At 34.3% G+C, this 25139-nt stretch overlaps 4 protein-coding genes across 4 annotated transcripts; 1 reads left to right on the top strand and 3 right to left on the bottom strand.

Moving 5' to 3' along the window:
• Positions 1-1143: 1143 nt before the first annotated feature.
• LOC122292144 (zinc finger protein 3-like) lies at positions 1144-2268 on the bottom strand. Its single transcript, XM_043100363.1, has one exon. It carries the CDS (start codon positions 2266-2268, stop codon positions 1210-1212), a length of 1059 nt encoding a protein of 352 aa, XP_042956297.1. The 3' UTR covers positions 1144-1209.
• Positions 2269-4854: 2586 nt separating this feature from the next.
• LOC122292900 (dr1-associated corepressor-like) lies at positions 4855-8743 on the top strand. The gene is made up of 6 exons (XM_043101450.1): positions 4855-5161; positions 6310-6382; positions 6477-6570; positions 7192-7314; positions 7406-7463; positions 7952-8743. Exons 1-6 carry the CDS (start codon positions 5129-5131, stop codon positions 8423-8425), a joined length of 855 nt encoding a protein of 284 aa, XP_042957384.1. The 5' UTR covers positions 4855-5128; the 3' UTR covers positions 8426-8743.
• Positions 8744-9265: 522 nt separating this feature from the next.
• On the bottom strand, positions 9266-11819 carry LOC122292901 (cysteine proteinase inhibitor 12-like). The gene is made up of 4 exons (XM_043101451.1): positions 11423-11819; positions 10848-11076; positions 10354-10499; positions 9266-9639 (listed from the first exon to the last, which is right to left on the bottom strand). Exons 1-4 carry the CDS (start codon positions 11639-11641, stop codon positions 9502-9504), a joined length of 732 nt encoding a protein of 243 aa, XP_042957385.1. The 5' UTR covers positions 11642-11819; the 3' UTR covers positions 9266-9501.
• A 3760-nt stretch (positions 11820-15579) lies between these two features.
• On the bottom strand, positions 15580-23683 carry LOC122292899 (cytochrome P450 72A397-like). The gene is made up of 7 exons (XM_043101449.1): positions 23295-23683; positions 21924-22123; positions 19442-20056; positions 18597-18747; positions 17562-17735; positions 16945-17114; positions 15580-16272 (listed from the first exon to the last, which is right to left on the bottom strand). The coding sequence occupies exons 1-7, from the start codon at positions 23581-23583 to the stop codon at positions 16162-16164; spliced, it is 1710 nt and encodes a 569-aa protein (XP_042957383.1). The 5' UTR covers positions 23584-23683; the 3' UTR covers positions 15580-16161.
• Positions 23684-25139: the final 1456 nt, after the last annotated feature.

Below are 25139 nucleotides of genomic sequence, written 5' to 3'. Positions count from 1 at the left end.
ATATATATATATATATATGAGAAATGATATTTGTAGTCGTGATTGTGCAAGCGGCGTGCAGTCATTTTGAAAAAAATGAATTAATATGAGACCCACATAAAAAAAAAAAAACTAACTTTTTAATCGTGGATCCCACTCTTTTTCAAAGCGATTGCGTGATATTTGTAATTCCACGACTGTATGTAGCATTGTTGTATATATATATATATATCCTGCCTGCTCACTAAATTAATTACTATATTTTCCCACAAAAAATAAAAAGAAAAATAATTAAGAGTTATATATATATGTGTGTGTGTGGCACATGCAACGGTGTAACGCATTTACCTATCCATTTTTTTAATTATTAATTAACAAGAAATAATGATAATTCCCTATTCTTCGAATTTTCTTTCAAAAGAAAATTTAGAATTCTAAGTATAAATTATTAAGTATTACCATAAATTCGTAAATGATTTTGTACCCGGACATGATCTGTCCCATTTATAATTTAAGATCGAAATACTCCCAACTCTTAATTACCCGAAAAGTATTAAACTTCGTAATAAATTTGCTCTGTCAGAAAAATTTATAAGTTGCATATATATAATATTTAGAAAATAATAGTCCTTTCAAAAGAGGAAAAAAGAAAATCAATAGCAAAATGACTAATATTTTGTGAAATCTCTTTACAGCTATAACATGACTTATCTTGATTATGAGTCGATGATGAAGTTGACTAATTGTTCTTTATTCAAATTAACTAGTACTATATATATATATATTTGTTATTTATATCGATCTATCTAAAAAAGATCAAGGGTAAGCATGACAAATGACATTTAAATTAAATGAATATTGGAAATTAAACCCAGGCCAAGTGTGCATCAATGATTTCATTTTTATTCATTTACATTTCAGAAATGCTAAAGCACACATGGGATCTCGACTGAAGATCCCGATAGTGGTTTTTGAAAAAAAAAATGATAAAAATTGGATTGTATGTCGGGATCCCCATTGTAGCTGTAGAGCCACTCTTTACATTTTGAAGTTTTCAATTCTGAAGAATCAATCACATGACAAATGTTCAAAGAAAAGATCATACACCTAATTATTAAACGTTAAGAATCGTACGTATATTCATTAATAATACTAATACATATAAACTGTGAACGAACTAGAACCATGACACACGCATACATCATCATCATGTACATATACTCAATAATATTAAAGCTTTAGTGACAAATCAAGTCCCTGAGAGTCACGATGATCGGTTTTCTCGTCTCGCCGGAGGCAGTCACGGCCAGTACTGGTACTTGGCCTGATCTCATTGTTTGAAGTGGTAATGATATTAATATTGGTTCTAGAAGACGACCCACCATTGAGATTGCCAAGTGCACCGCTTTCCTCAAATCTTGAAGAAGTTCCTGCAGCTGCAGGAAGTGCAAATGCACCATTATGAGCCTGAAAACCTTCCAGCTTTAGCCTATCAAGAGAATATGGCTGTGAATTTATTATAGCCTGCGGCCTTGTCGTCCAGCCACCATGGTGATCAAAAGATCGATGCCCAGATGATGATGATGAGGAGGAGGAGGAGGACCATGGGAAGCTTGAAGGTTTGTGAATCATGGACTCCATTCGAACACCAATATTAGATGATGATAATCTATTCAAAGATCCATAGAGAGAGTGTGCAGAAATAGTACTGTTTGAATAGGGATAGTAGTAAGGAAAGTATTGTTGGTGTCCCAAAGCATGACCCACATCCATCCCTTGACGTCGTTTTGCCAATGCACGCTCTTGTTTATGCGCATTTTGATGCCCTCCCAAGGCTTGGGACGTGGAGAACTCCCTCTTGCAGAAGTTGCATGAAAAAACCCTAGCCGCCTCTGATCGCTTTCCATCCGACGTTGGCTCGTTGGCTGCGGCCTGAGAAGAAGAAGTTCCAGCGTTCACGGAGCGGAAAAGATTGAGTGCCTTCTTCGGAGTAGTGTCATCATGGACGTCTTTGGAATCATCGGTACTGGAATGCTTCAAATCGAGCAAGATCACGTGACGAGAAGTAGAACTCGATCCCACGTGATCATGTTCATGTGCCCCCGGCGCCTCATCATGAAGTATTACTTCATGAAAACCTCTGGTAATTTTTTCCTTCATTTTCATAGAGCGCGCGCGCTTGATCACGAGCTCCTCGCCACCTTCTTTGTATGGTACTGCTCCTTCAGAAGCGGCCGAGATGCTAGAGGCATCGGAGGGGCATAGTGCAGAACCGCGTGATGATTCCATGGCAGGCAAAAAACAGAAAAAGACAAAAACAAAAGTGGGTGTTTTGTGGGGTTTGAGAAAATTTGGGAGATGGCATGTTGCGTTTTATTTAGGGTTGATTTAATGCAATATCCTTAGCGAATGGAAAGAAATCCCGGTGTGCAATTATTATATGCATCATATTAGCAATTAAAGATCGAACTGAATGAATAAGCTGGATGCATGAGATATGGCCCCAACCGAAGGCTTGCCACTAAGATTATTCCAAAAATATTGTGATGAACAAGCTGTTCCTCAATTAGTCAAACTTTCCATATATATGTATGTGTATATATATAAAGAGTTACAGTCATAATATATTTTTATAAAAGTAAATTTATAAATTATATTTCATATTATACATTAGATTTATTTTACAATAAAAATAATTTTACAATCTAACATATCATATCAATTAAACTACGTCAATTTGTAAATTTATTTTATTTTTATAGAATCATTTTGCGATTAAAACATTTCTCGTATATATGAAGAGTTTCAAAAGTATGGTAGCAATTATGATCACTCAATGGACTTGTTATGTAGTTCTCGACGTGTAATCTAAATTGGAAATTAACTTATCCAGAGTCTAATAGTCTAATATCATATGATCCAGTTCTTCAAAGATCCAGTTCTTTAAATAGAAAATTTAAATTTGAAACCCTCCACCCTCTTTATATAAATAAATAAATAAAACACAATACGGTACGGTACTACATACAAGCTATACACTTTGAAATTATATACATATATATATATATATGTGTGTGCGTGTGTGTATATATATGGAAATTACATATTATATACAGAAGCATTCCCATATATCTCCGACTATTTTCCTGCAAAGAAATTGAGAAATTACTCCTAAAATTATTTTATAGTTGCTGTAATATTCTGGTGGCCAGTAGTCCATTTAAACTTGTTCTAAAATAGTTCACATGACATGACAGCTTAAACATCGCTTAACTGTTATATATGTTAAAGATTTTCTCCCTTAATTCCTTCGATGCATGATTTAAAATAAATTTTAACAAGTTCAAAGCTATTTAATGAATTTTGAATTAAAATAAGGAGCAATTATTCCAAATAAATAAATTAATTAAATGCAATGCCAACGCATATAATGAACGTACAATTTATGAGTGTTGATAGCCAATTTAATACTTATCAACACAAAAAAATCTGTTGATGATTTTGTCTAGAGGTACATGGTGCTAATGTAGGCTTGAATTTCATTTTTCTTTTTCTTTTTTGAAATGAGCAATTGATACAATAACAAATAATCCACAATTTATCACAACTTTGTAATGAAAAATATGATTTTTTTTTTAAAATTTAGATACATAAAATCAGAATAAAATTTTTAAAGAATATTCTTTTATTCAATAGCAGTCAAGTTGTCAATAGTTATTAGTTTATATTTTCTCCTAAATCTTAAAGAATAGTATTAGGTACAACTTTAAAATGAGCAAGTTTTATGTATTTTACTTTTAAATTAAAATTTACAATTAAAAAAATAATATTGACAGTTTTAAGATAGGTAAGTCTCACGCACTCTTTTTTAAAAAAGTAGTTAAATCTAAAACCTACACAAAATATCATTTGCAAAATAATAGTTGCAGATTTGTTGAAAAATTATTTATTTTAATATTAAAGTAATAAAATTTTAAAATCTGAGACAAATATAACTTTTCAAAAATCACATTGCAAATATAATTTTATAATTTGATATACCTATAACCTTTTTATAATTATTTTGCAATTCATATTACAATCAATCAATGCGTGCATCTTCATTAAAAATGAATTCAATTTTAGAAAACTATCATCCATTTAATATAGAGTTGTAAGATAATTATAAAAGAGTTGTAAGTTTAACAAATTTTCATATATTAAATATAAAATAAGTAATGCTACATATAATTGTAAAGTATATAAAGGTTATATAGTCGATTTGAAAAAGAATAAATTCTTATTTATTTATTTATTTTAAAATTATAAATATTATTTCTTTAAATGAATTGACACGAGATATCATATTTATTTAATAAAAAAAATGAATCTTATAATTTAGCGTATCAAGTTATTTGCTTGTAAATTTATTTTTAGACTGAATTTTTTTATAGTTTAAATATTTTTCTAACATTATTAATAATTATAGTGAAAAAGAACATGATAACTGCCGTCCAGAATGTATCCTTTTTTTTTTAATTAATAATTAAGAAAGTAATTTTAAATATATTAACCATTTAGCAGGTAAATGTTTAAGCTACTGTTAATTTTTTTTTAATGATTAAAAAAAATTGTTTAATAATATTATAATTTTTTTTAAATATTTAAAAGTATTAAAAATTAAATTTGAAAAAAAAAAAAAAATTTAAAGCTTAGCGGTGGACCAGCGGAGCATCCAGCTGGTTCTAGCGTGATCCAAACATTTAACAAGTTTATCCATTATGAAACCTCAATTATGACACAACACGTAAGCAGTTCAGGGCTTTTGTCTTATCTAGTCTCAAGCGAATTTATGTATTTTATAAACGGGTTCTCTGCTGATTAGCCTGTCTTAAACCTACGGTGACAGTGTTGTTACTCATATGTCTTTTATCCTTCACTTTTTTATTTTTTTATTTTTAATTTTCTTCGTCAAACTCGTACGGACGGAGATGCCGTTGGAACAAAAACTCTATTTTTGGGGTAAAATCTGAAAACTTTCGGATCTGAGACTCGTTTTCGTGGATTTTATCTGTCACGATGATGATCCTGATGATAGTAGCAACGATTTTCTGTTAAAAATCTCGATTATCGTTAGAAAGTTTTTGTGTTATGACTCAGATCTGACGACATGAGGAAGAAGCTCGATACTCGATTTCCTGCCGTAAGTTTTCTCTTTCTCTTTATCTATCTGCTTCTTTTATTTTTGGATGTGGGAAAACGAACGAAAAGAAAATAAAAGTCGAAATCACGTTTTTTCATCTATGGATTGATGTTGATCAGTTCAATCTCTTTGGTTGGTGTTGCTAAATTTCTTGACTTTCTGTAGATGTTTGAATTATTGGTTTTAGCTTAGGATTTAAATCAGTTGGGGGTGTTACATCTTTTACTGTTCGATCCCGGTCTTATTCTGTTGTAAATTTGTTATTTTTGTAATTCCCACGGTTATGATTCGTTCTAAGAACTAAAAACCCGTCGATGAATATTTTGTTTTGGGTGATATTGTGATTTGGGTTGTGTTTTTCCTTAGTGTCATTTAGTGTTGAAGTGAGCTTATGGGTGCATCATATTTGGCTCTTATGGCAATATGCGATCTGGTTCTATTTGCTTTCCCTTATATTTTTATTTTTTTTGGGGAAAAAGGGGAAGGAGGGGGGGGTTCATTTTTCTTGGCTATTATTTGTTATGTGTTTTGTTTTTTAAAAAAAAAAAAAAATTATGGGTTCGGGGGGTGTTGCTGATCTGGATTGTGTTATATGTGTTTAGGTATCTTGTTTTTGTACTCATGTTTGAACATTATGTGTTTAATATGGTGGTATCTACTGTTTGGTCACTTAAAGTGGTTCAAAATCAAGGAAAAGCAAGCATTTGCGTCAGAATTTTTTTGGCTAAACTCAGTAGAAAGCCCTACTGCCTTTGTTTTGAGTGGTAATAAGATGATCTGAGGAATTAGCCAGGAGCAAGCAATGGGCTTTTCTTTTTTCTTTTTTCTTTGTTCTTTTTAATCTAGAATACCTTCTCTTCATTAGTAATGTGCTTCATTAACTGCTACAGCTGCATAAACAGTGTTCTGTGGTCAATTGTGTTAATGATTCAAAGTCTTAGATTAATCTAGTGTCCAGGCAACGAAATTTCCTGGGCCTTAGGAAAGAGGCAAAAGAAAAGCCCTTCATTACCTAGCTTTCTATGGAAAGATAAGTGACAAAATATGATTCTACTTGGTGTTTCACATTTTCATGCATCTGTATATATTGTAGTCATTGGGGTTTTATCATCTAGTCTCATTATCTATAGAGTTCATTAATGTGACAGGCTCGGATTAAAAAGATAATGCAAGCTGATGAGGATGTTGGGAAGATAGCGTTGGCGGTGCCTGTTTTAGTTTGTGAGTGGCCATGACTTTCTAGGTTAAATATTCTTCTTCTCATGGAGTCCTCTGAGCTTTAACTCCCTTTCTTATCATATTCTTGATAATGCAGCTAAAGCACTGGAATTATTTTTGCAAGACCTTTGTGACCACACATATGAGATAACCCTTCAGAGAGGGGCAAAGACTATGAGTGCATTGCATTTGTAAGTGAAAATTACATCCACGTGTACCTATCCAAAAAAAAGTACCTGCATTTTGTGTTCTCTTTTATTTGTCTGGGCTTAATAGTTGCTGCAAGCTATGGTGGTCAATTTTTGTAACCTTGTAATAGTGGTACCTAGTTTCTTGACTATTACATGAAACAAGTAAAAATTTCTATTTTGATCTTATATAAAAAAGTAAATACAATTTCCATGTCAAATGTGAAACTAATATGATAGATTCAGTCCGGAGTCACGTAATGTAAGTTTCTGAAGAAATTTCATCAGCCCACCCCCCCCCCCCCCCTCCTCTTTTCCCCTTCTCTCTCTCCCCCTCCCCCCTCTTCCCTTCCCTCAAAAACCCAGAAACTGACACTAAAGGAAAAAAAGACTCCCATTAGGATATCTTTTGCCATCAGCTCACAACTGCTTACCTCAATCCAAAAATAAAAAAGAAGAAAGAAATTTAAAAAGTCTCTGGACATGTCATACTTCCTGACTCTTCTGTAGGTTACAGTTAATAATGGAAATATGTTGGCTTTTGTTTCCTTCGTTTTAAGTATTATGTCTTTGCATGTCAAAAAATTGATATGTAACTAAATTCTGTACTGAAATTGCTTGCAGAAAACATTGTGTGCAGAGCTATAATGTGTTTGATTTTCTGAGGGAGGTAGTCAGCCGAGTTCCAGACTATGGTCATGGCCATTCTGATGCTGCTGGTGATGATCGTACCATTCCAAAGAGAAGGTTAGAACTTTGATTCCCATTGTTCTCTCTTTTATATTAACTTGATATATATTGAGTAATTACATAACTGGTTGACTTTTTATTCTACCAGAAAAGCTGCAGCTGATGAAAGCAATGAAAGTGATGAGGAGTCAAAGAAGAGCAGGATGGTAAAAACTCTCTTCTTTGCTTCCAGACCATGTGATAATGAAGTGATTTGTTTTCCTTTTTCATATCAGAGCATTTGTATTTTGCATGTTTTTCCTTTTCTAGACTTATTTGAAGTCTTTCAATATTTCATAATTGAGTTGATTCTCCTATCCTTGAATTATTTCTTGTTAGTGTCCAAAACAATCTTGTTTGTTCAAATCGAGAAAAATGCAACATTTTCATTTGCCGATCTTGCAGGCTGAGGCTGAAATCCATCTGCCTTGACCCTATCTCACCTTGTAACTTATATTTGCCTTTTTTTTTCCTCCGGTTGGTGGGGGTGAGATAGTTTAAAATCTACTTTTAAGTTTTTACTTAAGTTAGCACGCGAAAAGCACTTTTAAAATGTCAGGGAGGAGGATTGGATTTATCTATTTACTTTTTTGTGCATAGAAGGCAAGGACATGCACTAAAAGAGATGATCATTTAAACTTGCTTCCTGCAACAGGAGATGAGTCATGCCGGCAGCAGTGGGAGAGGAAGAGGTCGGGGTCGAGGAAGAGGACGTGGACGAGGTCGCACAGCAGAAAGAGAAACTTCCCATCTTGATACAGGACCCGATCCCTCCACATCAATTCAGCATAGCCACAGACACAATCAGAACCCTGATACATTGATGGAAAATGGTTCTGAGGCAAAGGAATTTTCAAAAGAGAATATTGCAGTTGCAGATGGTGCCAACCCAGCAGCTCGAAATTTTGATCTGAACGCCCATGTTGATGAGAATGAGGGCACAAAGACCACAGCTGCAGCAGCAGCCCCTACATCCATAGCCGGTCCTTCCACTGAGACTAGGCATGAAGAATTACCAGGCTGGTCTCTTTCTGATGTGGACAAGATGGCCATTGACCCTCTTCATCTGGCACACCTCAGCACAAGGTTAGATGAGGAGGAGGAGGAAGATTATGATGAAGAGGACTAACTATGCATGAAACATCGTAGTGTTTAGTTATTGGAAACAGGTAGGTGCTAAGCTCATGGTGGCAAGATATGAGTACGAAGGTGTCCCCTTCATGCAGTTTCCGCTAGAAGATCAGGAAGGTTTTTATTTCTCTTTATTAGCTTTTCTCTACATTATAACAGGTTTCTGTAATGCCAGTTGCTAACTACAATTTCCAAAGGTAGCTTCCTGATAATTCAAGAAATATTAGACTGGGTACTTCAGTCTATAATCAATGTATTGCAGCCTTGGTAGGGGTAGATTGCCCTTTGAAAAACTCCTTATGGTACTTTTTCCTTACTCTGTCTCCATCTTCTCTTCGTTTCGTTTCGTTTCAATTATGGCCAAGTCATTTTTCTCAAATGTTATTTATTTCCCAACAGATTATGGTATGTATGTTCTATTACGAGACTGTTTCCCCGCAATACGATTTCATGAACCTTCCTATATAGTTTCACACGTTGAAAGAGGGGTCTGAAAATTAGTATTTTGTCAATCAGTTCCACTAAATTTGTCCTTCCTCACGAAGTACAACACTTGTAGAATCCATATCAAATTATGTGAATTATTAAAAAAGTTTAAAGAAGTCTCGATCCCGCCACCATACTCTGGGAAGTTAAAAAATAGATCTTTTGGTTCATTTGTATTGGCCCTTGCGGTGGGAGAAGAAATCGTTGAGGGGTAAAATTCGCATGTCTCTGAGTTCAACATTAGGAAAAACTCAAACCTAATAAAATACATGTCACAATGCAAATCACCACCAAAACAGATCTTAATGGCTCCATTGCGGTAGTCCGACAGGTAGTCAAATGACAAAATTCATAAAAATGAAAACATACGAGATTATATAAAACCATAACATCGCCATGCATAGTCAGATAGATATTCTACATATAGTCATATAGATATTCTAAAATTCATATATGCTTTTTCCCTCTGATTTTGTGGGCTGGAAAGGCAATACACTTCAGAATAAACACAAGCAGAAATTCACGTGGCCGAAGAGCCTATAAACGCCCAGACATAATTTTGTACGAGGTTACAGATGGTAAATGAGGTCAGCTCTCGTGTGGCTCCATCTGATTCAAATGGAAGCCACCTTCATTGTTCTTATGTACCTCCACTTTAAACTTCTCTTCTTTGTTTCCCCTCTTGAGGTTTAGAAGCAGGTCAAACTTTGCAAAATCTTCTATTACCTGTTTTCAGACATTCCATTAATAAATGTCAAGCTGGGGGCCTGCTCAACCACTATATCATGAAATACAATAATATAATTTCCTTCAAACAGCATGAAATGAGTATTTTGTAGTACATATAGTATCTTTTTCTGCATCTTTTCCTCTTTCTCGTTCCTTTATTCCCTTATCATATCATAGCAACTCAAAATGTTATGTTTAATTCCAAGCAATTGTAAGCAGTTATAAGTACAGCATCTACATGAGCCCTTCAATTACACTTCAGGAACAAAACGTTACAACTATCATGGGAACAAGCCCCGTATGGGAGCTACTAAGAGAGGAGGAAAAATTCTATTTCCGTTTCATTCACTATGTACGGAAAAAACAATAATGAATAGGTAAAATATGGATTTGGCTTTAGATGTAGATACTCACTTCACCAGCGTCCTTTGCCAAATGAAATTCTCAGTTTAGTAATATAAACAATCACTCACTAAAATGGTAAATCTCTTGAAATTATAGGTAGCTCCTGGACATATTTTTTTTTTATAATTAATACGAGAATTTTATTCCATAACCCAACTACACAGGAAGTATTCAAGACAGTACACCTAAATACAAAGTAGAGCAAGAAACGACTAAATACAATCATGAAAATTATAGGTAGCTCCTGGACATAACGCAACAGAATGCATTTGAAACAATAAAACAACAATAAGAAAAGGCACGGACCTCTGCCTTTGCATGAATGACCTCTTGAAGTTCATAAGGAAGTAATGAGTTAGACCTCTGCTGGATGGTCTTGACAGCATGATTTGCCGCGTCCTGAACTTGGGGATCAAGTGGTGGCACGGTTTGCCATCCTGGCCCATGCTCACCTGATAAAAAACACAGCAATCCAAGAATCACTAATAATGTTTTATTGGTTTTTCACCAACCGCTACAAGGGAAGTATACTGTGTCTCATTGACCCACACTGAACTGCCACTGAAACAGTTCAGGTCAAAAGAACACTAGCCTCAAAAAGTTACTGAGTAGTTGAGTGCCCAGATTCCATCGTCTCACCCTAACTATGTTAGGCTCGAAAGGCAGCTAAAAATCTTTTAAAGACCGTGAATGGATAAGTTTTGAACCATATTGTTGAAAATAATGCTTAGTATAGCATTCTGATAAATACAAAATAGGGCATTAACATTGCAAATGAAAATATAGGCAGTTAAAGTCACCTTTTTTACCACCAAGATCTGAAGTGGTGAATGGCGAAGGTGAGTCGCCAGCATCGGCATGCTTGAACTCCTGCAATTCCTTGAAGTTCATCCACGGCTTCACCCAAACCTTGGCTTCGTATATCTTCTTCTTACCCGCATCGATAGCCTCCAGAGTGAGATGATGCAATGTACCAGCCACCACCTGTTCTTGGGCCTTCACAACCCTCGCAAACTCCAGCACAGCATTCTTCAAAACATAGAAACAGACACAGAGAACTGATATGCAAGCAAATTACGATAATTTACGTATTTTCTTGAAGTAGGTAATATCCTTAGCATTACTTTTGGTTAATCGTTGACATCATACGAATTTTAGCATTTTATAAATTCATTTGATCTTTGACTTAAGAGCATAGCATGAAAAAATCATCATTTTTTTTTTTCACAAAATGATTATAAATTTTAAAACGGACTAAAATAAAGCAAACAACAAAGTTTTCAAATCCCGAATACTTGGGTTTGAAAGCTCAACTCCTAAAACGGGAAGAAAAAAAAAAATCAAAATCTTAGTATAAAAAAAGGAAGATAAAAACCTCTTTCTTGTTGTGTTCATCGACGGCGAAACGAGCGAGGCCATCGACCTCGGCACTGTTTAGAGCAGATGCTTCTTCTTGGGATTCGTGAACGCCTCCTAGGGTAGCCATTTTCACAGAGTCCGTTGGCTCCCGGTATCGAAGAGCAAGTAAGACGGAAAGCACTACTACTAATATAACGAGAACTGTAGAGACTGGCGGAACTCCGAGCAATCTCATTTCTTAATGTCCTTAGGCTCTTTTTTTTCTCAACTGTATGTTTATTTTACTTGTAACGCAAAAGAAAGGAACGGGCCTCTCTCCTGTCGCCTCGTGTTCTTGCCTTTCACACGCGTCGCTTACGTCTCCATCTGTGCGATCGTGCTTTATTCTTCATGTTCATCTTTTTGCTGCGTCGCTTAACTTGTAAGCCGACGGGGAGAGAAAGAGGACACGGATCCCATGGGTCCTTTATCTTTATATATTATTAATTTTAAAGCTATAGATATTTCGATAGCAATATTAAAAACATTCTTTTATTTCGGGAAAAAAAAAATTTTGGGTGCAATTTGCATGTTATTTTAGCTATTTATATATTTACCAAGTCAAAATAACGCGTAAAATATGTTTGCTTAATTGAATTAAAAAATTATTTTATAAAAGTAATTTGTTTTTTTATAAAACTTATAAAAATAATTGATGGCATATATAATTTAGAAGACATTGCATCAACTTTTATACAAATAATATAATTAATAAAATATTACAAATGAACATTAACTAATAAATTAATTATTACGATCATTATTTTAATTCTTGCCAGTACAACTGCAGTAAGAATTTATTGAAAAATTATTAAGAAAAATATACAATTTCTAACATACCTATGATATTCTGTATTTTTATGTATTTGAATTAAATAATTATTTTATTTATTAGTAATATTGGTTTTCTTGTTATAAATTTAATATGATTTTCATTATATTATTTTACGATTACTAAATTGTGAAATTTATTTTGACATGCTTTTTTAATATTAATTATTATTTAGTATTTAAATTGTTCCTTATTTTAATTTATTTCATTGCTGGGCTTTATTTTTTTCTATTTTTTTTATCTTTTTATTTTATTAGACCCGTATTTTTCGGATAGGGTTTGTTTTTAGTGGGTTTTCTCTATTTTGGGCCCAGTCCGTTTGGCTTTGTGAAGCCTAGCCCGTGGGCTTGTTTTCAGCCCAGCCCTCTCTTTATAAAACGTTGCCGTTTTGGCCATCCCTTCAGATTTTTCTTCTCCTCCTGCACGCCGTTGCCTCCTTCTTCCTCTTCTCGGTTTCGTCTGTTTTCAAGCACAATGGAGGGCTTTCTCTCCGCTTCTCTCCTTCTTACTCTTGCACTGACAAAATCCCACATGCGGCTTAAAATTACTCTCCTCCTTTCCCTCTCCATGCCCAGAAACCAAACCAATAAAAGGAATATATTTTCAAAACAGAGTCCTTAAAGCTACGAGGGAAATTTTATATTCAGCATCAAGAATATATTTGTAAAGACTTCACGCAACAGGGTTGAATTTTTTATTAACAATAGATGGGTTTCAAGAACAAAGCATGATCTATACCAAGTGGGTTTATGTAGAAAAAACTGTCGGTCAGTATAAACAAAGAAAAAGAACACTGAATCGCATACATATTCCAACCAAGTTCAAATTTTTCACCTTTTGTATATAATCTACCATGAAAAAGAACACTGGATCGCGTACATAATCTACCATGAAAAAACTAAACAAAGAAAAATAACATTGAATCGCGTACAAATAAAAACTATCAATGAGTACATAATTCAGCCAAGCTCAATTTTTTTTATATCTTTTGTCCACCACTGAATCGCATCAGAGTGAATATACAGAGAAGCCGTTAGTGAGAGTCCAGCCAAGCTCAATACATAAAAATGTTGCAATTCCCAATATGAAGCTCCAAATACAAAGACGCGAGGACGGAATGAAAGTAAAGTATCGCACATTGACATCGGCCCCAACAAATTTACAAGACAAACGGCATTAAGTAAAATAATAGAATAGACGAAAAATAATAATTTTAGACGGAAAAACAACCATTTCGCCGTTAGATAATTACTTTATATATATAAAGATATGAATAGAGAAAAGCTTAAAACCATATGAGATGATAAAAGGAGTTTTACACCCTCCAATAATAGAAAGACACATTAGCAATTTTATATACTTATCGTGGATGAATAAAAGTCTCACTTCCACGTTTTTCCTCTCATTCTCGCGCTCTCACTCGCTCTCGTCTATCAGCAAGCTCCCTCTCCCCCCAAGCCCAAATTTCCCTCGATCTCTCTCTCTCTGCCAGAAAACCTTTCAGCCTAATGTCGAATCAAGTCCCAGTTACAACAGAGAAGATTAACTCTAGTGAATAACAACAGAGATTTGAAAATTATCTTACATTTGCAGCAACAAACGAGAAGCAAATGGGGACATGGTAAAAATCTCCAAAGCATAAATAAATTAGCTTGCTGGAAAGTGAAAAACAAAGACATAAAATAAGTGAAAGAGAAAGAAAAACTTCTATACTGGTCATGCCCAAGATTTTACGTTTTCCTTGGACAAAGTCCTATATTGAAAATTTTCTTCGCTACAAATAAGTCACTGGCTTCTTAATACTTACAACTTAAAAACCCCTCCCACCAGAGCTATTGATGAACCTATCATTTCTCCTATTATTAGAAAAGCTATTGAAAATTTATAAATTATCATTTTTCATTTTAAAATTGTACTTCACGTTTGCAAATTGCTCTGCATCTGCATGGAGCTATTCATTCGCTTGATGGAAGGGTGAACAATAGGGACAAACAAGTAATAGATTTTGAACTGGCCTGTGATTTTGAGGGGAGAGAGAGAGAGAGAGAGAGAGAGAGAGATTTGAGAGGGACGACGCTTGAATGCAATGAATCGCTCTGCTACATTTGCATCTATTGTAATAATGTGACCTTTCTCCTGTGGCTATGTTCCATAGGGGGGTGTAAATCTCAGTTTTACACTCGTCCGGCCTGAAGAGCCTCGAATAACCCACGTGTGTAGCTATTTATTTTCAGTTGTTTTTTGTTTTTCGGTGATAGTACCTAGATGTTCTAATTTGCTATTCTCCGACCATCTTCAACAGCCATGCGCCCCTCCATTGGACTCCCCAATCGCCGATATGCCAGTTGGTAATATAAATCTTTTAATCCATGTGACGCATGTAGCTCACGCGTAACTTACAATGCACGTGGGCCTCATGCTTCGCTGCGCCATTGGGTATTTCCAAGTGCCACATGCAGTGTCTTCGAGGTCAACGACTTCAAATTTTTCAGGCATGTGTGCTCATTTGTTATTTAGTATAGCACGTGTCTCTCATGCGCCACCACTGTCGACATAGATTTTTCGCTGGTGTATCAAGTCATCTTTGGGCTATTATTATCTCTCGAATGCAACTTTTAGTCGTAAATTTATAATTTGTTTATCATATTATGTTATAATCACTTTTATGCAGCATCTCCGTGTAAGATTAGGTTTGAGCCAATCTTTTAGCGAGATAACCTACTTTATTATTTTTTCTTTTAGTGCTGCTTTTATTTGATTTGGGATAATTGTTGATAACTCTCATCCCTCTTAATCTTGTGTCATTGTAATCATATAATTTATCTATAGAATAGTTTGTTTGCCGAGAAAGAAAGAAAAAAAAAATAACCCACAAGTTCTATATATTAATTAAGTATAGGAGTGGCAACCGTGATTCACTTAAGACTAGTTTGATTGTTAGAATACTGAAATCAATTCAATTTAATCTAATTTTAAATTAAGTTTAACATCTAAATACATAATTTTCAAATTATTAAACTCATTTAAATTCAAAAACTTCTTATACATGAAACTCACAATCTTTTTCAACTCAACACATATTTACACGTAAAACTTATATTAATTTTCAACTTTCGATCGGTAGTACTAAACTCATATTAACATACAAATACATCTAAACTCATATTAAATAGACTCTACAAAACTTATCTTATCATTTCAACTCATTACTATTCATAAAGAATTGAGTTCAGCTCAATATCCAATCCCAACACAACAGATAATGAATGTTGGACATGACTGCAAGGAATGCCATTTGACAATTATAAACAGTATCACATAAATATATAAATATATATATTTTATACATCCCAATACATGTTTAATCAGTATTACAAATACAACATCAACTCCCTTCTGGAGAGAGAAAAAAAAGTGTTTGTTACGAGAGAAAAAAGAGACGATGTCTAAATCCAAAGGATGGTGGGAAGAAAAGTTTAAGGCGGGAGAGGCACCGCCGCAACAATAGGCCCAGAGTGCTTCAAAAAACAAATTATAAAAAAGATAAAAAAAAAAAAAGAAAAAAAGAAAAAAAGTATTGTTACGGCACTGAGACAGCAGCACTTGAGACCTATTTTTAAAAACTGAGGAGAAAAAAACACGAGTTGCCATAACCAACTCATGTAACATCCTCCACTTTGCATCTAATAAGCCTAAGTAAAATAGTAGTTGAAGAAAAACACTTCCCCTATCAACTTTGGAAAACACAAAAAAAAAAGGACACAAAAGGACAATGAACCAGATGCCTTCCAACCATGACTTGTAATTAAAAGAAACAAGTGATGATGCAGAAACACTCTAATCCATCCACATGCCATCATGCCAAGCTTTTGGTGCCTTTTCTTTCAGCTGTTCCTTCTTACTAAGACCATCTCCTGACTAGGAAGATGCTGAAAAACACTGTTATTCATCATTTGTTTTGTGTCACTCTGAGATTCTGACTCCGGGAGTCTTATCTGTAATTTGGATCCAGACAAAGAACAATGAGACTTCATATAGAACTGTATCACAGAATGTAAATTTTTTTTTGGTTTTTTAATTACACACGCACACTCCCAAGTTGGAACACCTAGCCTATTAAACATAGTAGACCTTGATGCCTGACTTTACTCATCAATTTCTGATAGATTGGCAAGATTAGTATATCGGTAGCAAAGGAAATAATGTAAGAAACTGAAATTTTCAACTGAAGCTACAGATCCAATATCATTGGTTTAGAAACTAACATTGGGTTTCCTATTTAAGAAGTTTTAGAAACTGATTCAAAATTCCAAAGACTTTCGTGGATGCATACACGCAGAAATCAAAACTAAAAGTATGTCTTAATTTCAAGGCTGTGACAACTTAGAAGTTCCTGGCCGAGTCTTCAAAAGTTCTTTTATTGGTTGGATGAGTCTCAAATAATGAAGAAACTTCGCATTTTTGTCATAAGGGTATTTTAATAATTTCTTGCTCTTGGGTGCGATTCTGAAGAACCTGAGTAGTCATACTCTTGGCCTTAAACTAGATGCCATTCTATAGAAAATGTAGCCAGCACAAAACTTCATAACATTCAAGCAATAACGTTTTAAAAAAAATTGTTTGCTACAGAAAGTTGAGATGAAAAAGTAACAAATTATAGCACAAACCTCATAATGTTCAAGCAATGATGCAAACAATGTTGCAACTCCTTGAATTACAAATTTCTGACCCACACAAGCACGTGCACCAGAACCAAAGGGAAGAAATGCTGCATTGTCGTTTGGATCATTTAAGATGAAGAAGCTCTCTTCGAGATGTACATGCTTTTCAGCATTCCCTGGCAACAATTATTACCATATATTCATTATAGTTAGATTATTTTAACTTTGATGATGTGATTATGCAAAAATTCAGGTCACAATTGTCAATTATTCCCCAACTCACTGTCATGTAGACTAGAGGGTGATCAAATGCAAGCTAGATTTGGATGCACATAATACTGAAAATACAACCATAAAATTTAATAGTGCAAACCATATTCATTCGTGAGATATGGCTAAATCATCTACTTTGTGTGAACAAGGAGATATTATACAAAATTGAACAAGGAGAAAGATTACAGTAAGCATGTCACAAATTAAACTATTAACACCCAGAAGACATGGATCAAGGCATTGTGGATATTAATACTAATGTTATGTGATAATAAATGACTGTACAATTGACAAATAAAATATGGTGTAACTATGGAAACATTAACATTGGATTTACTCAGGAGTGAAACCTGTACTAGATGTAAGCACCAAATCAGATCCATTTCCAGCCTTTGACAGAAAACGATATGGATTGAATTCACTGGCATCTTGCCCCCAACTAGAATCATCCATCTGTAACAACTGTACAGGTACAACCAGCACTGCTCTAGCTGGTATGGTTACACCAGTTTCAAGTTTGAAGTCTGGAGAAGTACAAGGAAAAAAGGAAAAAAAATAGAGATTACAAAAGGGGTGTAATAAAATATAAAATAAATAATAAAAAAGAAGAAGTAAAAACAGCAAGTAACAATCATGATCAGTTACAGTGAAAAGGTATAATAAAAGCAACATACATCAATGTAAACGTGCTACAGATAGGTAAGGAATTATTATACAGCATGAAAATGAAGTGTCCATAAGAATTTTGTACCCAAGAGCTCCACAGCTTAGGAAGAAATCTAATGAACACCACAACCATGGTCTCAAGCTATAGGATAGACAAGACAAGATAAATTGTTGACCAAAAAGTTTGTAAGAGCCCAACAAAACCAAAATGTCATACTAATTAATATCCTCTTATATTGCATTCTTGAGTATGGCCATAGTTAACTATAAAAATATAAATACACAGTAGGAAGAAAAACTCAGCTCATTGATAGAAAATTGTTACTTGCTTGACTATTTGCATTGGTGCAAGTGACGCCACTATCTCTAGAAGCTACAAATAAAAGTAATGCACATGATAACATGAAGAAAGAACACTTGTGGCTTAGAGGATAAATCCCAAGAACCACAAAAAGTATATCAGGAATGATTGAAATTTTTATAATGATTGGGTTTCAAAAAAAGAAGCTGACAGCATTTCCATTACTTAGCTAGATATATTAAAATAATTCGTATGTATACAATTACTGTATGCTTAATCTGGCCTAAAGAAAATAAAAATATGGAAGTTGGATGTCTAAGATAAACCCGGCCCATCCCAGTACGGAGAGAGAGAGAGAGAGAGAGAGAGAGAGAGAGCGAGAGAGAGACCCACTACACAATGTTAGGCAATGCCTTACCATGTTTCAAAGAACACCTCTGAAGCAAAGGCCCTGCTGGTAGAAGACGAGCAGATTCATAAACAGTTGCTAATAATAAACGCATCTTATCAACACATTGTTGGTCTTGTTTCATTGACCCATTCCTTGCCGTAATGATCTCCGAGTAAATCTACAGAATACACATAAATTACAATGTCGGATACTAATTCCTTAACAAAAACTATTGGCAACTGATTTTGTCTTTTATAAAGCAAGTTACAGCAGAATTAGAACCCCCAATAAAACAAATTAAATCAATGCACAGCTTAATTCAAACCCTGATCAAACCATATATATATATATAAACTAAGAAATGGTTAAACTTCCAAACTCCAAAGAAGAAATTTATGTTCAAATTAAGGTCAGCAGAGTGAGTGTGCAAAGAATGCAGCAGCCAGAAAAGAAGCTCAACTTAGAAGTTACAGGCACACTTCCTTCCGTGTATTACTAGTGCTCAAAATGCTGCGTGTTTTTCATAGAAAATATCAGTCAACAGCCAATATAGCAAAGATTGCAGAAATTATGCAGCAAATACACATTGGACACAGAGAGCAGGTCAATGATAAAATAAAGTGCAAACAAGAACACACCACACCCCACTAATATTCCACAATGAGCAAGATTATAAATCCACAAAATTTTAGCAAAAAATTAAAGAAAGAATTAAGGGTCTCATGTGACTCATAACTTTACCAGTCAAAAGTGGTTGCATCCACTTGAACACTTCCATTAATTAACTACGTCTGACATCAGTTCTGGCAAAATGAACTTGGAGCAGCATGACCTTCAAATAAAAAGGATGAGAGGAAAGAAAAGACAGCTACCTTCTCCTGGATTTGTGGATGTGTCGCAAGCCTTGACAATAAACTGCCAATCAACCCCGAGGTAGTTAGGCATCCATGGAACATCACCCCCATGATATTTCCACATGGTTCCTCGGTTGCATTAAGATGGCCATTAAGCTCACCAGAACAACATAGTGTACCAGATGCGGGCTTCATTCCCATCTTTGTAATCCCATTATAATGGTTTCCATCCTTCTGATGAAAAAGCTTGTTGTTCTTTTGGCACTGTTGAACAATATCTTGAGTTAAGAGTCTTGACTGTGTGCATAAATGCTGGTAACTCCAAAATCCCCGTTTCCAGTAGGGTCTAATGCTATATGAGGCCCAAAAGCAAGCATCTTTAGCAATCGTTGTCAGAAGCTCCTCATAAACAGTTGCCTTGGACCATGTTAAGAAGGCATCTCCAAAGAGTGTGGATCCCAATAAGGTAAAAGCCATATGCTGAGAAACCATGTTACAATCCAGGCTGCCTTCGGCCATGAACTTGTTCAGCCTCTCCATGATACAGTCCACAACCTTTGTAGGCATTGCAGGAGGTTTCTCAATCAATCTCCCACTCAATTCTGTTGCCAATGATTCCCTTCTCCTTTGCACCTGCATGTGATGTACAGAACATTAATGCACATGTACATAAATATATGCATACATACGTGAGTTATTTTGTTCAGCAAGAAGTATGTTAATTCAAACCTGAAAGGAAAATAATTAAATACAAAAATATAAAATTTCTTCATGTCATCTTGAGAAGCCATCATGATGTAGTAATAAAGAAAGGGAAAATCTTCAAACCGGTGCCTCCTATAACGTGAGATTATCGGAACCCAGTAATAAATTGCCACGTAAGAGATGTATCTTAAAGGAAGTAAGCCGCGCTGCAGGGAATCCTTCCATTTTGCAGACCCATCTCTCCTTCTGTTTCACAACTCTCCCTCCCGTATCCCAACTCTCCCTCCCGTATCCCATTTTGCAGACCCATGTATCTTAAAGCAACTCTTCCCGCTGCAGACGAAAATCAAAACCGAAGTTCACCCTTAACAAAGACCAAAATCAGACTTCACGAAATCATCCTTAACGAAAAAACAAAATCTCTCCTAACCTCTCTCTCACTCCCTTCACTGGTTAACGTCGATTTCCACGGGTGAGTTCCGATCTGTAATTTCTAGGTTTCGGTTTCTAGTTTTTACATTTTCTGGTTTTTACTTTTTCTAGGTTTTACATTTTCTGGTTTTTACTTTTTCTGGGTTTTACATTTTCTAGTTTTTACATTTTCTAATCCCTAATTTCTAGGTTCCAGGATGATTGTTCCGGAAGTGGGTTCCAGAATATTTGGCTTGTATATCGGACAGTTTCCCAACGACGAACCCACAGTGAAAATCATGGTAAATCTGTTTGTGTACTCCCTGTTTTCAATGAATGTTGAATAAAAATTAGAAAAAATCCAAGCATAAAAATTAAATTTTACCTTGTATATCGAACAGTTTCAAACCGGAATATAATTAAATTAAATTATAATAATTGTTCCAGAAGTGGGTTCCAGTTGCAGGAGAGGGAGGGAGGGGGAGACGGCGGGAGAAGTGGGTTTCAGCTTGCAGGAGAGGGAGGGAGGGGGAGACGGCGTGTGGTTGGGAAGGAGAGGGAGGGAGAGCAGAGTTCGGCTTCAGTTAGAAAGGGAGCTGATCCCCTGTTATGCGGCCAGTACCAATTTTTTATGTGTCCGTTACGTGTCAGCTCACAACTGGTTTCCGATAAACACAACTTATAGGTGCCACCGGTCCGAAGCGCCTCTCATAAAGAAATGTAAGCTCTGTGATTTTAATGGAAGGAAAGGCTCATAAGACCAAATGTGAATCTATTAAAATAGATCATTACGAAAGAAAGGTCATACGACAAAAAAAAAAAAAAAAAAAAGCGATATGGTAGAAACAGAATAAAAAATTTTAGTATCAGCTGAAGATTAAAAAAACAAATCAACATTTTTCCAAACACAACTTCTGAAAACCAGCGCTGGCCAGAGAAAGTTTTGAAATAATCAATGTGTTTAGAATGAGAAGCCAAAGTTCACATGCAGGAAAATAAATGATACTCATGCCACCAACTCAAGATGATGGGGCGAGGCACAGACACAAGAGTCCAAGTTCATTGCTGAACTCCCGAATCTCATCCAGCTTTTTTGTCAAGCAGCATGATATGCAATAATGCCAGGGCAGAAAATAAAAAATAAAAACTACAAAAAATTAATATCCTTCTACTTTACTAATTCATCAAAAGTTCATGAAAATTCTACTAACTCTCAAGCGGCATGAAGAGATCAAAAGTTATTTTAAGTGCTCTGACATGCATTGTCTTTCCCAGGTTTAAATCAACAGTAATACTAATGCAGCTTCTCAAATAGGACTAGGACATACAAATGGGAGGGAAAAATGGAAAAAGATGGAGGTGGAATTGAAACCTAAGTTCATACCTCGTCAAAGGATGAAACAAAGAGGCTCGTAGGCCCAAAGGCCAATCGGAATGCCCTCCCAGTCAAAGGCAATTTATCCTCAGCCTTTACAAGCATCTCTTTGATAAGTCCTGGATCCTTCATTGACACCAAAAGCTGAGTAGGACCCAGCCACAACTTGACAATTGGTCCATACTTCTTGTGTAAAACAGATAAAACTTCTGAAAGCCAAAAGGACAGTTAAGTTATACCCTATACAAAGGAACACACATCCCAAAGATCAAATAGAAGCTAATTCTAAATCATCAAAGACCAGAAACAGGCTATCATGAGAAAATAAATTAAATGCTAGAATCTGAGAAACAAATGAATTCAAATTTAATTTGAATCATCTATATTTAGTTATATCAACTGAAAAATATTATAGCTTCAATCAAATGAAGAAAAAAATTAATTACAAAAAAATCAAATAAAGAAAACAATCTAGATTTCTTCCAAAGGGCAAATGTTCATTTCGATATTCTATGCAGCAAAACAGGGGGTTTAACATTAAGTCATTGTTGTCGTAAGAGATGAAGTCGATGATACTGGGCATGGTATGAGAAATAGCAACTTGTCAGGCTGGCTACTCAGTTGGATCAACTTTTTGAAAATATATACATTTCCAATGGGGAGAAAATTGTATAAATAGGAAATTCTTTAAGCGTAGATTCTTCTTGATCATTTGGGAGTTCAAAAACTTAACAGACTAATCAATGAATAATAAACTCCATTGCTTAGTTAACCTTCGGAACAAGGATAATTCTAAAAGGACTGAGCAATCCAACCAACAACATCGATCGATTCAATAAGTGGGTTATCTTAAGACAAAAGCACATCGTCGACAAATCAACCAATTCTGAATCCAAATTCTTGCAAAAGTAATGATATTGAATACTCGAAAGATTGAACAGATGAATTGTAAAAAGCTTCTACATGCACAAAAAAATGAAATTCAGCATGTACAAGACTGATAGATCAGCTAAAAGAATTACTCAAAAAGAGGGGGAAAAAAAAAACTATAATGGAATTAATTTCGGAGAAATACATGAATAAAAGTGGACTAAAATACTGACTTCAAATCTATTAATCATCTAAACCCCCATCAAAGCTCCAAACTACCCCCAACTAAAACAAATTCAACCACCTGACTAGCTGAGTTGCAGAAACAGCAAAATAGAGACCAAAAGATCCTTCTTCGCTTTTCCTTTTCTCCATTTTCGCCACAAAAATCTCTAGCGAGTAACGATTTTAATAGAAACAAGACAGTTACAATACTCGAATTTCTCAAATTCCTATACAATTTCAACTCAACCAAACGGTAACTGAAATTCCCAAGAGAATCGAACTAACCGGTGAGATTTTCCCGGGAAATGAGCTTGGAGTGGCCGTAGAAAGAGGTACACGGAGGCCCGGGAATATTCCGGGCCTGGGCCCAAAGCCGGAAGAGATTGAAGACTTTTCGGAGCAGAAGAGCGGTGACGGCGATGAGAGAAAACCAGAGGAATGCATTGAATTCCCTGGTGGCGACGTCCCTGAGTAATCGAGAGGTTTCCAGGGAATCGCGAGTCCCGGATTTTGTATTAGAAGTTTGAAGAAGAGAGCTGAGGAAGGCGGTGGGAACTGCTCCACATGATTTCATTTTCTCGCCAGAGAAATGAGAGAGGATGTCTGCTCCGTGGCTTTGTAACGTAGGCGGCTCTGACTTTTTGGTCCCTGTGATAAGGATCTCCCCTTTGTTTTCTTTTTATTTTATTTCTTACGGATCGGGATCAGCGTCCCCTTGAGGTTCTTGGAGACAGGTGCATATAATACGTGGATTTTCAGTATTAAATCTCATTATTGATCGTACGGATTCTAATATTACATATTTTAATATTTTATATTTTCTCTCTATCTCTCTCCTTAAACCATAAAAGATATTCTTTTGGTAAAAAAATATATATATAAATAAATGCTTATAAATTATAAATAAATAAGTTACTTCAAACATTCAATATGGTTACAGATAAGATTTTATTTGCTTCAAAGTTTAGGATGGATGAGATATTTTATTAAAAATTAAATAAAATATTATTATAATATTATTTTTATTTTAAAATTTTAAAATATTAAATTATTTATTATTACACGAAAATCACGTAAGAAATTTTACATGATTAATGCTATATATCAATTTATGCCGTACAAGTTCTTAAAAAAAATGTTAAACATTTTATAAAAGAAAAATGATATACACATAATATATTTTACAATAATTTACACAATACATATTATAAAATAAGAGTATTTTTGTAAAATTATGTTAATTTTATACAATAGTTTACAAAATTAACCTTCTTTTAAACATTATTGTGTAAAATATTATAAAATGTGACGTGTGTTTATCATTTTCTTTCATAAAAATAAGTTTTTGAATGAATTTTACATTTTTTTTAAGGAGTATGCATTATTTTTATTTTTATAAATATTTTAATCACAAAGAGATTCTACATAAATACATTCACAAACTGACTTTATTTTATATGATATATTAGATTGCAAAACTATTTTTATTATAAAGTAGATCTAACGTATAATATCAAAATATGTTAATTTATGAGTTTGCTTTTCAATAATCTTTTTTGTGACTGTATTAGTCCTCTTCCATTTTATAAATACATTATGTTGATTTAATTCTTATCTTATTTCATATAATCATTATAATTTTTCAAACTTTCACATAAAATATAATAAAAATTTTAATTTTTTCAAATTACAAAATAAAAATAATATTAAAAATTTAAATTATAACATCATTTTTTTTTTCAACTTTTAAAACAGTTTTCAAAAATTAAAGAAAACAGACCTGATATAATTTGCCCTCAATTTATAACACGACAATGATACCCTTTACTTATGGACAACCACTATAATGTTTGTGGAATTCGCGTCATATATTAAAGAACATGATAATAACGTTTACGTCATACCAATCCTAGTAACTAAGGTCTTTGATTCTAATGTCACAACAATGCCAACAATGGTTATGATTATTGTAATAATAACAATTATTGTTATAATCAATATATTGACTGAAAAATGAGTAATAGTGTCCACTGTCCCACGAACGATGGTGATAATAGAATTTTAAAGTTGATATTTGGAAATTTGGAAATTTTAATTTAAAAATATCTATATATATTCAAGTACTTATCA

Source organism: Carya illinoinensis, chromosome 13 (genome assembly GCF_018687715.1).
Source record: "Carya illinoinensis cultivar Pawnee chromosome 13, C.illinoinensisPawnee_v1, whole genome shotgun sequence".
Taxonomy (NCBI): domain Eukaryota; kingdom Viridiplantae; phylum Streptophyta; class Magnoliopsida; order Fagales; family Juglandaceae; genus Carya; species Carya illinoinensis.
The sequence above is the reverse complement of the archived record's forward strand: the minus strand, read 5'-3'. Positions and strand labels throughout refer to the sequence as shown.

Excerpts from the sequence above, each read along its gene's own strand:
- LOC122292900 (XM_043101450.1), top strand. The coding sequence starts at position 5,129 with ATGAGGAAGAAGCTCGATACTCGATTTCCTGCC. Across the intron at positions 5,162-6,309 it reads TCGATACTCGATTTCCTGCC|GCTCGGATTAAAAAGATAAT; the intron begins GTAAGTTTTCTC and ends TTAATGTGACAG. Across the intron at positions 7,464-7,951 it reads AGTCAAAGAAGAGCAGGATG|GAGATGAGTCATGCCGGCAG; the intron begins GTAAAAACTCTC and ends TTCCTGCAACAG.
- LOC122292144 (XM_043100363.1), bottom strand. The coding sequence starts at position 2,268 with ATGGAATCATCACGCGGTTCTGCACTATGCCCCTCCGATGCCTCTAGC.
- LOC122292899 (XM_043101449.1), bottom strand. The coding sequence starts at position 23,583 with ATGAAATCATGTGGAGCAGTTCCCACCGCCTTCCTCAGCTCTCTTCTT. Across the intron at positions 20,057-21,923 it reads TTGTTTCATCCTTTGACGAG|GTGCAAAGGAGAAGGGAATC; the intron begins GTATGAACTTAG and ends CATCACATGCAG. Across the intron at positions 17,115-17,561 it reads GGTGCTTACATCTAGTACAG|GGAATGCTGAAAAGCATGTA; the intron begins GTTTCACTCCTG and ends AATTGTTGCCAG.
- LOC122292901 (XM_043101451.1), bottom strand. The coding sequence starts at position 11,641 with ATGAGATTGCTCGGAGTTCCGCCAGTCTCTACAGTTCTCGTTATATTA. Across the intron at positions 10,500-10,847 it reads AGATCTTGGTGGTAAAAAAG|GTGAGCATGGGCCAGGATGG; the intron begins GTGACTTTAACT and ends GTTTTTTATCAG. Across the intron at positions 9,640-10,353 it reads TCATTCATGCAAAGGCAGAG|GTAATAGAAGATTTTGCAAA; the intron begins GTCCGTGCCTTT and ends GTCTGAAAACAG.